This window comes from Erigeron canadensis, chromosome 8, assembly GCF_010389155.1.
Source record: "Erigeron canadensis isolate Cc75 chromosome 8, C_canadensis_v1, whole genome shotgun sequence".
Lineage (NCBI taxonomy): Eukaryota > Viridiplantae > Streptophyta > Magnoliopsida > Asterales > Asteraceae > Erigeron > Erigeron canadensis.
In genome coordinates this window covers 50,059,054-50,071,372 of record NC_057768.1, presented here as the reverse complement: position 1 = coordinate 50,071,372, position 12,319 = coordinate 50,059,054, and the positions used below count along the sequence as shown (strand labels likewise).

At 34.5% G+C, this 12,319-nt stretch overlaps 1 protein-coding gene across 2 annotated transcripts; it reads right to left on the bottom strand.

Moving 5' to 3' along the window:
- On the bottom strand, positions 1-3,765 carry LOC122579046 (receptor protein-tyrosine kinase CEPR2). Of its 2 annotated transcripts, none has more exons than XM_043751134.1 (2): positions 793-3,765; positions 1-644 (listed from the first exon to the last, which is right to left on the bottom strand). In XM_043751134.1, the coding sequence occupies exons 1-2, from the start codon at positions 3,731-3,733 to the stop codon at positions 256-258; spliced, it is 3,330 nt and encodes a 1,109-aa protein (XP_043607069.1). In that variant the 5' UTR covers positions 3,734-3,765; the 3' UTR covers positions 1-255. The 2 variants fall into 2 exon arrangements, with proteins under 2 accessions (XP_043607069.1, XP_043607070.1); XM_043751135.1 differs by having other exon boundaries at positions 1-434.
- Positions 3,766-12,319: the final 8,554 nt, after the last annotated feature.

The window sequence follows — 12,319 nt, the reverse complement described above, 5'->3', positions numbered from 1 at the left end:
TGATTTGTCATGACCAATTTAATTTCATAATCTTACATGTTTTCATACAATTTACAACAGCAACATCTTCGCCAATCTTATAATTGGTCTTAGTTCAATTTTACATGCTCAAAACTACAAACGGTATACAAGAATTGAAAAATCAAGCTGGTAGATAAGATACAATCTATAGACATGCATACAGTAAGAAAAAGTATTGGTTCATCGATGAGAACCTCTACTCTCAGGGTATCAAGAGGGAAATTGAGGATATGATTAGAACAAAAGCTTTGCAAACTTGTCACGGTCATCTCTCAATCGTATACCATTACAAGGCTCGGCATCGGTAAGCATTTTGACAACCTCTCTCATGCTAGGCCTTAGATTTGGGAGCTTCGAGGTACAAAGCAGAGCGATCTTCAACACCTTTTTCATGTCATCCACTAGATCATCATCTGTCTCATCAGAAATAATTATCAACTTATGATCAAGAAGTTGAAGGATGTTTTCACGGTCGTGAAGGTTACAGAAAACCCAATACACTATGTCCTTTCCCTCACCCCATTCCTCTTCCATAGGTCTTTTTCCCGTCACGAGTTCAAGTAACACCACCCCAAAGCTATAAACGTCACTCTTTTCGGTCACCTTGAGTGTATAGGCCAACTCTACAAAACAATTTACATATATATATATATATATATATCAATTTAAAATACCAGTTTACTGCACATTCTTTCTAAATTACTAATATATATGCTTGTACAAATAAAAAAGGAGCAGCAGCATGCTATCTATCTTAGACACAAAACTCACCAGGAGCAATATAACCATGAGTACCCACAAAGCAGTTGGAGTCAGACACAAAACATTCCTCGTTAGTCATCTTCGCAACCCCGAAATCAGCAATCTTGGGTTCAAAATCTTTATCGAGCAAAATGTTGCTTGATTTGATATCTCGATGTAATATTGTCGGAGTACAATCATGGTGCAAGTAAGCAATTCCTTTTGCAACCCCAATAGCTATCTTATACCTTTGAACCCAATCCAACTCAGGCTGCCCATTTTTAAACACCCGGGCCAAAGCCTCGTATAGGCTCCCATTAACCATATGCTCAAAAACCAAAAAGCTTGAACCCCCTTTCACTAGACAAGCATAAAGTTTGAGTATATTCCGATGCCGAATCTTACCAAGGATCCCGATTTCGGTAGTGATAACTTGCACCTTATTCCCCTGTTTCCTATTCCAAATCTGCTTTACCGCGACTGTTAGCCCTGACTTTTTCAAGTCAACACGGTAGACTTTTCCGGTACCTCCGACTCCAATCAAGTTTCTCTCATCCAGATCACATAGTTCGTCGGCATCAAATTCGATTTGGTGGAAATTTTCAAGTTTCCACTTGGGTCCTTTCTCATCGTTAGATAAATCATGTTTGGTATCGGTTTTTATACGTAGTGACGCATACATCAATCCTCCTAAGACTACCATCAAACTGAATAGTAATATTATACAAATCAAAACTAGTTTGGTTTTGTTAACTTGGTGAAGATGATGTTTAGTAGTCTCACAAACGTCCAAACCAACATTCACATTCCTCCTAGAATAGTAATTTTCGTTGACACACAGTTTTTGGTTTCCAGCAAAAGCATCGTTTGCTCCCATGTTTAGAAGATCGGATGGAATAACTCCAGACAAACGATTAACCGAAAGATCGATGGAGCTTAACCTTAAACGCCTGAGGTTGTCTGGGATTACGCCTGTCAAGAGATTCTGCGACAAATTAAGGGTATTTAGCCATGAAATATCCCCCAAGGTGTCTGGGATTTTTCCTGTTAAAAAATTCCGTGCCAGATTTAAGTCGACTAGCTTGTCACATTCGCCCAATTCAACAGGAATGGAACCCGAAAGCAAGTTGTTGTGGAGGTGCAAGGAAGACAACTGTTTAAGATTCTGAAATTCGGATGGGATCTTGCCTGAGAATTTGTTGTTTGACAAATCAAGCTTCTCGAGGCGAGTCAGCAGTGTCCCGACTTGAGATGGGATCACACCTGAAAACCTATTATCAAACAGCAGCAATTGCGTCAAGCTGGTGGAATTAGCAGCTCCGATTCTAGGAGACATTATTATTATTATTTCACCACTGAAATTGTTATCGCTTAAATCTATCAAGTCTACAAAAGGCAAAGCCCACAACAACCCTTGCGGGATCTTTCCGGATAGCTGATTCTGACCCACTCTCAACCTCAGTAAAGACTTGCATTCGGCATAGTTCTCTGGGAATTCACCAGAAAAATCATTTCCAAGAGCCAACAGTTTCTCCAGCACGCCCCCACCACACAAGAACTTGGGAAACCCACCCGAGAAGTTATTTTCAGAAATGTCGATTTCAACAAGAGGAGCAAACTTTGCAAAGTTTCGGGGGAAATTCCCGGAGAAGTTATTACGGTAGATAGAAAAGCCTTTGAGATGTTGCATGTCTCCGAATCCAGGAGGAAGTTGGCCTGAGAATTGATTCATAAAGCACTGGAAGACAGTCAAGTTGTTCATGTTTCCAATGTCGGTAGGGAGTTGGCCGTGCATCTGGTTGGCCGAAATATCAAATTCTTGCAACAGGTTTAGCTGAGCAAGCTGGGGCGGGATTACCCCCGTCAGCCGGTTCCCGAAAAGCTCTATCTTCCAGAGATTTTTAAGATTGGTGATTCCCAGAGGGAAGTCGCCGGATAGTTTGTTGGCGGCAAGATCAAGCGTCTGTAGCTGCTTAAGGTTATGAAAAATAGAATCCGGTATCTGCCCGGTTCGTTGGGAACCTCTGAGATAAAGCCATGTGAGGTTTTTCAGATTACCAAGACTATCGGGTATAACCCCGTCTTCGTAATTGTTATCACCCAGACCAAGTGATGTTAAAGACGTCAACTTTCCTACCCAAGTGGGGAACTGGCGGTTGAAATCGTTTTCTGAAATATCAAGGATCCGGAGGTTGATGAGGTTTGAAAGGTCAGGCAGTTGACCGGTGAAGTTATTAGCGGAAATGTTTAAAACCCTGAGATTGGTACAGTTGGCGATGGAGGCAGGGAGGTCACCAGAGAGATAATTTGAAGGGATGACGAGAGACCTGAGGCCGTGGAGGGACCCGATAGAAGGTGAAATCTTGCCTGAGAGGGACTTCCAGTTGAGAGAAATCTCTGTGACCCGGCCCGTATGGTTGTCGCATAAAACCCCATAAAAGTTGCATGGATTATTATCATTATTATTCCATGAATCTTGTAAGTAGTTCAAAGGGTCATTAAGGTGTTTCTTCAATTCAAGCAACGCTTCTACTTCAACATTATTATTATTATCACCCGAATCACTAACGACGGTACTGCTGCTGCTGATAACAACAATAAAAAATATCATCACTGCACTAGTTGTTATTTTGCGGGAAGCCGCCGCCGGGGGGGATGATGATTTTGACATGACTCTTCTACTTACAAAACGATGATGATGCAGCCAGCTAGGATTGGATTGGATAGGATAATAGAGTTTGTACAGTGGGCTGTTTTCTGAAATAGCAATAATAGCAAACAACAAAACAATCAACCGGCCAACCGACACAGAATAACTATAACAAATTAAAGATACATATACCCTATATTTAGGTCCACGGGAAGGGACAAATAGAGATGGTGACATTGAGGGGGTCAATTTAGGTCTGTCTGGTAGTGGACTGCATACTGATCGATATTGAAAGATATCTACTACAGCTTTTGTGCACATCTCATTGTTTCTTACTCACCTCTCAATCAATCTAAACAAACTCTAACTTTGTTTAAGTGACAATTTTTTAATCTTCTCACCCATCTATTTATCTATGAAAAGGACATATAATAAATATTCAATCCTATATGTAGTATATTTTTTCTTTTTTAAAATGTCGTAAATGGTCCATGTGGTTGTCTGTATTAGCAGTTCGTTCTTTGTATTCTGTTTCCCATTGCTAACCTTGGTTTTCCATTTTTATAATATCCATTAGTTGTGGCCGTTTAGATCCTTCACACGCAAACCACGTGAGGACATAATCGTTCATTTGTCACCCTATTTCTCTAATAATCCCAAAAACCACTCTATAACTTAATAGTATAACGATCTAGTGACTTGTTAGAATTTTCCTTGTCTAAATCTATATATACATATATATACACATGGGCCCCATATGACCACATGTGACCCACATGGAGTGTAACCTCGGTGGTACCGTCATTATGTAACCACATAGGCCCATATATGAAGGTTAAAGGTCATAAATTTTAAATTTGACTAAGGCAACTCAAGAAAATATATCTTGTGACCCATATATGAAGTCGGTGACTTATCGGGCATAGATTTTATAATGTGTGTGATGTGTCATATTTTATACCATTTTCCACGTAACTTTAGGACCAATTATTCGTTGTTTTTATAGTTTTATATCCAACTTTCAATGCTTTGAGGTTGTGTTAAGTGTTTTCATGTTGGAATATAATTAGACGAATGAATTGGTTGATTTTGATGACATATGAAAGAAACGGGAGAAGGATTCGGTCGAAATCAAGTGAAAGACGAAGAAAACGAATTCTGGAGTGTGTAACTCCCGTTACAAAACTAACGGCCGTTACAATGAAAAATTCTAAAATCCCTGAAACTTGCAGTTATGACCATAACGGCCATGAGAAGTATGAAGGCGTGTAACGCCCGCTACACGGGAAGAAGCCAGATAACGCCCGTTAGTCAACTAACGACCGTTACACGTTGTTTTGATATATATACACGATTAGGGTTCTGCTTTGAGGGACGAATTTTATTGGGGATTATCTTAGCATAACTCGTGTTCTCAATATTCTTAAGGCAAACAAGCTATTTGGTTTTTCATCTTTTCAGCATTGGATTACAATCATTGTTGCTACCGAATTTTCTTCAATTAATTGGTATAAAATGATTTCTTCCATTCTTGTTTGTTTTATTTATTTTAATATGAGTAACTAAATTCTCCATCATCCGTTTTGATGTAGTGATTCAATATGTAGGATTGCACGATTGTATAATTCAAAGTTGATTTTAATTATCGTTGTGTCAAGATCTTGATGATTTAATTCCTTATTAATTATTATTTGATGTTGGTGGCATATGTGTTCTTCGTTAGTGGTACTAGTCGAATATATATGTGATTTTCTATTAATTGTTCGTCTATAAACAATTATCACTAGTTTATGGTATGATAGTGAATGTCATTTAATAAAAGGAGTTATTTTGTCAACGTGTTGTATAACGGTTGGTGGTACCACGTTATCTTCACATAGGTACAATTCTTAATTCGATAGTCGAACAAACTAGTTGGTTAGGGAAATTGTTTTAACCGTTGGTGGTACCAGCTTTTACAAAGGAACTGATTGAGGAGGTGATGTAAATGATTTTACAAACGTTGGTGGTACCAGTTTATGTCTTTATTTTGTCAAGATTATCTTTATCAACTTAATTTGAATTTGAACTTCATTAATGTGCAATCCAAACATGTTGTTGAGCGAGGTCAAGACGGATGAATTTTAAATCTCTTGGGTCATAAATTACAACCAAAATTATCTTTTCAATTAACCCTGAGGGATTACTGACTTTTCTACTAACTTTTGCAACGTGGCAAATCGGCCACAAAACCCCCCCTTTTAATTTGAATCTCTTTATTGTTAAGAATCGCTTAATAAGTTCTTATGTTCGACCTCGGATTGACCGATTTACTATACTACATACGAACGAGTACACTGCCCGTAAGTATGTTGTAGTCAGTTTTCCAGTGATTCATGTTTATAAATTTTATAACTAGATTTCACACTTCAGTGTGCGCTCTGGGTATCATGAGTCCCACCCATTTACCCTAGTTTACATAAATATGCATTAAGTTTCCCCTCCACTCGCACACAACCCTAAGAAAACCTCCCAAATACTACGTTGAAACATTATTAAGATGCATCATAGATTAAATGATTAAATTTATGGTAAGATTCTTATTATGATTAATTAGAAAGTAATTAGGGCCAACCTTTGACAATCACCTATTTTTAATTAGGACAAATGAGCACATGTTTAGTAGGAAGAAATCTCTTATATTAATAAAGTAAAATTGTTATGACATCATCTTTTGCTTATATGGCTTCTCAATATTTTCTTACATTAATCCTTGATATATACTAAGTTTGTTAATGTGATGTCATCTCTCTATTAATAAGGTTTAACTAAATTTATGTTTTTACATGTTACTCTTTTAACCTCATATTTTAAATATCTAAACAAAGTGTTATCGTTGGAGCTTTTTAAACAAAGGGTGTATGAACAAATAATATAGATAATTATGTATTTCTATTTGTAAAATTTTCAATTAGATGACCCGGGTTAAACCCGGGTTTTAATAGCTAGTTTAATGAGACAAAATGAAAAAGGGAAATACAATGTGGAGAAATGAAATATGCTAGGAAAATAAATAATTTTTTTTGTTTGATAGTAATAGAAAATTGATATGAGATATAAAAGGAATAAATTTCACTGTTTAGTAGATCAAGGTGGAGAAATGGAATTGAGTTGGGTTACAATTTTTTTTTAAATTATTATGTTTTCAAATAACAAAAACACATAGAAGTAAACATTAAACCTTGAAACATTACATAGAGAATATACAATGTCAAGATATCTTAGCAGCTAAAAATGCTACAATGTCAAGATATCTTACAGCTAAAAATGCAACACTAAGTGGTAGAATAACCACAATGATTAAATAAAATACCGTACATTAGCAGCTAAAAATGCATATTACATTAGCAGCTAAAAGTGGTAGAATACAACTCCATTACATAACACGACATTTACATATTACTACGAACAAAATCAAGTAAACAACCAACAACAAAGACAAAACCATAGAACCAATTCGCAACAACTTTATGAAGCCATCCACTCCATTATTCCTCCAATGCTCAGTGGTCAAAAGAGAGCACCTAGACCGACTCCATCCACAAGTATAAGAGAACTTTCACCTCCTCTACAACCTTCCATAGCCTTGGCTATACGCTATTAAAAACAACATCGTTTTTCACATTACATATACTCCAAACTATTACTGGAATTACCCTTTTAAAAGACTTTTTTCTCTTCTTTAATACCGGATACAAACTGACAGAAACGATAAGTTCTTCAAAACACCATCTAATTGAAAAACATACCAAACCAATTCTATGTTTACTGGGTAACAATCAAGTATGGAGAAATTGCATGTAAACCTAATCATAACGATACACTAGTGCAATTCATCTAAAATCTCAAAATCACAAAATCGTGATAACAACCTAACTTACATGGAAAGAAATAAACAAGAAGCTGAGGAAGATCAATTCATCTAAAAAAGTATTAGCAAGAGTAATCATCGAGTTTCTCTTTGGCAAATAATCAAACATGTGATGATCGATATTTATTCTACGCATATCACTAGTGCAATTCACTACAAAATTATTAGCCTTTAACTTATAATTATTGCCAAAAGATGTGGATTTGTTATTATCAAACTAAGGGGTGACTTAACTTAAGAACTCATAAATAAAAAATACACTTGATAACAATTCTGGATCACACATTTTCAGCCCATTGCTCTCTCTTCAATTAAAAATGAAAATCCATCTGAATCATTCAAAATGTTTTATCTCACAAATCCTAAATCGTTAGATGAAAAAAAATATATATGAGTAGACTTAAAACTTCATCATCTTTCATTAGAGATGCGATTCGATATATTTTTGACGACTTTTTAAATTTCATTTTCATTTTGGTACTTACACATAACCTACACATGTGTAGGTCAAACGGAATTGTGATTCAGAACAGGCTTCACCCTTAAGGAAGTTCATAAAGGGTAGCTGGTGGGGTGATAGGTCATTAAGGGTGATTATTCATAAAAGGTGATAGGTCATAGGCGGTGATGGGTGATCTACCTAATGGGCTCTGCCCTTAGCCGCTATGGCTCCGCCATGGACTGACGGGCTTCGCCCTTGGCCACCATGGCTCCTCCATAGATTGATGGGCTTCGCTCTTGACCTTCATTATTGTGTACAGATGGTCATTTACTAATTTACATGTATAAAAACAAAGATGTGTAAGTACCTAAGTATAAGGGGAAAAAACAAAAATTAAAAAGTCGTCAAAAATATATCAAGTTGCATCTCTAATTAAAGAGGACGAAAATGAAGACTACCATACTTTTTTTTCATCTAAAGATTTACGGTTTGTGAGATAAAACATTTTGAATGATTTGGATAGATTTTCATTTTATTTTTTTTTTTTGAAGAGAGAGAAAAGGGAGGAGAATGTGTGGTACAGAATAGTTCTTGCGTTCTTTTTATTTAAGAGTTCTTAAATAGGGAGGAGATTCCCTCAAGTTACCCCAACATGACTAGTCATGTTAGGGTAATTTTGACCTTAGATGAAAATTAAGGGTCAAGATTCAAAGAGGGGTCTTTGAATCTTGACATTTGATTTTTATTCAAGGGTCAAGATTTCTCCAACTTGACTCAAGTTGGGAAAATAACTTAAGGGAATCTTCTTCCTCTTATATAACCCTTCCTCATCAAACTAAATACCAAAACCTAATAACCTGATTCCCAAATCGTGGGCAAAAGCGAAAAATAAATTTTTAATACCTGTATACAACGTGACAACAAAGAGAGGTAGTGGGGGAGTTTAATAAGAACAATTGATAGGAAAATTGGGAAAGAAGCAATCGATGAAGAAGCTGGGAGGAAAAGAGAGGGCATAGTAGTAGGGTTTGTGACCTAATTTTGAAAAAGAATGTGAGTGGCACGTGACTTATCTTTTATACCTGGCTTATGGAATTTCTCTTTAGAAAGACACAGAGAAATGATCCTTCACAAATATAATTTCTCGGGAAAATTCTTTTCTCCGTGTTTAGTTCTTTGCCTTACCAAACAATAGAAATGATTTTTTTTCATTTTTTCCTTTTCATTTCCTCTAGTTACACATGCCTTAAATATATATATATATATATATATATATATATATATATATATATATATATCTAAAAAGAAAAATCTTAATTTTATAATAGAGAAGTTTGGACAAGTTTAATTTTTAATTAAAGTCATTAGATCAATATGATGATGTCATATACATCTTTTAACTTTTTTATATTTAATTTTAAATTAATAAATTTAAGTATGGTTATGGAAAGTAATGCCTACATATATTTTGTAATTATAGAAATTATTTTAATGATATACTTTATATTATACTTTTACAAATCACTTTTTTTATTTTGTTTTTTTACATTATACTATCTCCTTTTGTTTTATGTGATACATTATACTAAATTATGAGTTTATATCTGATTTTTAACATATAACGTAATACATATTTATAAGCATTTAGTTTTACGTCGTTAGCAAAGAATTTGGAGTCTCGTCGCCAGGCAGCATTGTTGGGGTTGCTAGCTTGAGAGAAATATTCTTTATGGGACTAAGTGGTTCCCAGGCAAATACCATTTTGATATTAAGATAAAGATATTACGGATTTGTATATCGTGCTTCAAATAATAAAAAATAAATAAATGACTGGAAAAAATGGCAACATTACCATTCGTAACATTAATTCTCTATGTTTGTTAAATCACGATATTATAAGAATTTGGCATTTTATTAAAGATCTTAAAATACAAAATATTTAGCATGTAATATTTTTAAATTTAACTTTATACTGTTACAAAATATATATAATTAACATATATATCTTACTAATAATTTTTGTTACAAAATATTTTTTAAAATAATAGTATCATTAAAATAATATATAAAAGCACAAGAACCATTTGTGAAGAACTATTTGTGACATTTTCTTTTCTATTTATGTTACGTTTCAATTGTAGATTTTGGAGAGTATAATTTGGATTGTGATTTTGTCCCCCTATGACCACTTACTTTATAGTGTTCGGTTAAGATAACTCATAATCTGTAGATATTGTAAAAGAAAAAATAATTTTGTGATTGACCAAATTTTTACAAGATTATATAAATTTAGCTAAATTTTTTTAGATTTTCACAAAATAGCTACCAAAATCGCAATAAACTAACGAAATCACAATTAGATCTTCAAAATCGCTACAACATTTATAAAACCGCAATGAGATTTTGCAAAATCTATGAGATATTCAAGTTTTACTTGTGTGTATGATCGATGCTCCAAGTGGTGAAACATCTAAGTTTTACTCAAAAAGCGGATATTCGAATCTTTGCTAAGTGCAAATTTATACTCTATTAATCCCCCGTTGGGAGGAGCTTTGTGGGGTTATCCTGTTGCTCGGCTCATGATATCGGGATATAGTTTAGACAACCGATAGTTAGAACCTCACTACTAGACCGTGAAAAGGTTTGTTTCTATTCAAAAGTCACCCGTCAAAAAAAAAAAGGATTTTGTTTGTGTAACAAAATTCCCATTATTTGGACCCGAGTATCACACCCTTCACTTTAACAAGACCGGCAGATGACGGTAATAACTGTAAGTAGCTCAAATCCACTTCTGAAAAACTACATTTCCAACCAACAATAGACACTAAGGTTGCGATTTTAAAAGCCTTTAATAGGATATTACAGTAGCCAGAATATATAGAGGCAGACTGGACTAACGCTACAATATAGAAATGATTAACAATAAAAATAATTTACATACTGGCTATCAATGATTCACTTGGAACTACTACTAAGAAGGTTTGACAAATTTCCAAAATGACACTCATGCAGTCACTAGAGAAGGTGCCTCCACACATAAGAATTTCAAGAAGATAAAATGCACCAGTCATTACCCTTTTTCTTGATCCTCTCTCTAGCACATTCGGTGTTAACTCGGGAAAATAGGATATTAAAAACGAGTTATGTCAAAATATTTGGGTGAATGCCGGAGAACTTGCAGCTCAAAGCACAAAAAGTACCATTTCACTAATATCCCTTTTTCTGCAAAGACCAAGTAATTGCATGACACTAACAGCTCAAACCAAAAGAGGTTAACCATCTATTTGCAAAGCATAAGTGCCACAAAAGGAAATAGCAAGTTTAGTCGTGGCATTTCTTCATTCAAACACGTAATAAAGATCATTACATACCAGTATACCACACATACACAAACACACACACACACACACATACACACACAGATATATATTTATATATGGCTATAAGAAAAAGCATGTAATGCGTAAAGTTGTAATATGTGCATTATATTTAGCCATGCAACCTTCCTAGCCTGTTTTGCAAGTTAATTAAAATAAGATGTTACAATAGGTTCATATTCAAACAATGATATTTGTTTTTAGTTACAAAAGAAGTTATCATGACCTGACATCAATAGGATTCCTATCTTTTTCACTTTCTACATAATCTCCTTATTTTATTAGTGTCAATATTGTTCGTAAAAATTTGCTTCCAAATATACACTTATCGGTATCGATATTTGTATTGTTTGTCACTCTGTTATATAAATTTGTAAAGGACCTAACCATTTAAATGATAAAAGCTAACCAATTCTTTTTAATTAGTCATCATTAATCATTAAAACAATAACAATTAAACAGTCTAGAAAATATATACTTTGAGAAGCGACTGAAACAGGTACATGTCACTCACATTGTACTCAGGCTTGTTACATGGTTTAGATTTTCGGTTAAAGTAATGAAAAGCTGTCAGTTTTTTTGTTTTCTAATTACCCATATCTCCTACAACCCACTAACAAATACAAAAAGGAAAAAAATATTTTGATCAAAATGGGATCCAAACCTAGGCCACAGAAGTAGCAGGCATGGAAATCACCACTTCTACCAAGCGCAACTAAAATGAAATTGTTAAGGTAGTACATAATATATATATATATATATAAGAAAAAGCATTTGTTATATACAGTATATATATTAAGGTAGATTACTTAAAGGCTACTTCCTATTAACAAACATTAATAAACAAAGTAATACCTGGCACTTTTAATGATGTAAACATGGTTATCAAAAGCCAGAAACTCAATTTCCCGTAGCTACTCATTGAGGAGGTACCCTAACATCGACACCAATATCCAACTTCGTGTTAGATAAAATTAATGAACGAGGTCTCCAAAGTAAAGAAGCAGGCACCACAATTTACAAATTGAACCCTCCAGTCTGCAGATGTAGATTGCATATCTACCAAGAAACATCAATCCAAACAAATCCGATAGTAAACATATTGAACATATATGAGTGACAAATTAAATCACCACCACAAACAATACATAGTAGCAGCAGAAAAAAAAAAAAAAAAA

Bases quoted from the DNA above. Each gene is read 5' to 3' on its own strand.
- LOC122579046 (XM_043751134.1), bottom strand. From the start codon at position 3,733: ATGTGCACAAAAGCTGTAGTAGATATCTTTCAATATCGATCAGTATGC. The intron at 645-792 runs GTGAGTTTTGTG...ATTGTTTTGTAG, and splicing joins TCATGGTTATATTGCTCCTG to AGTTGGCCTATACACTCAAG.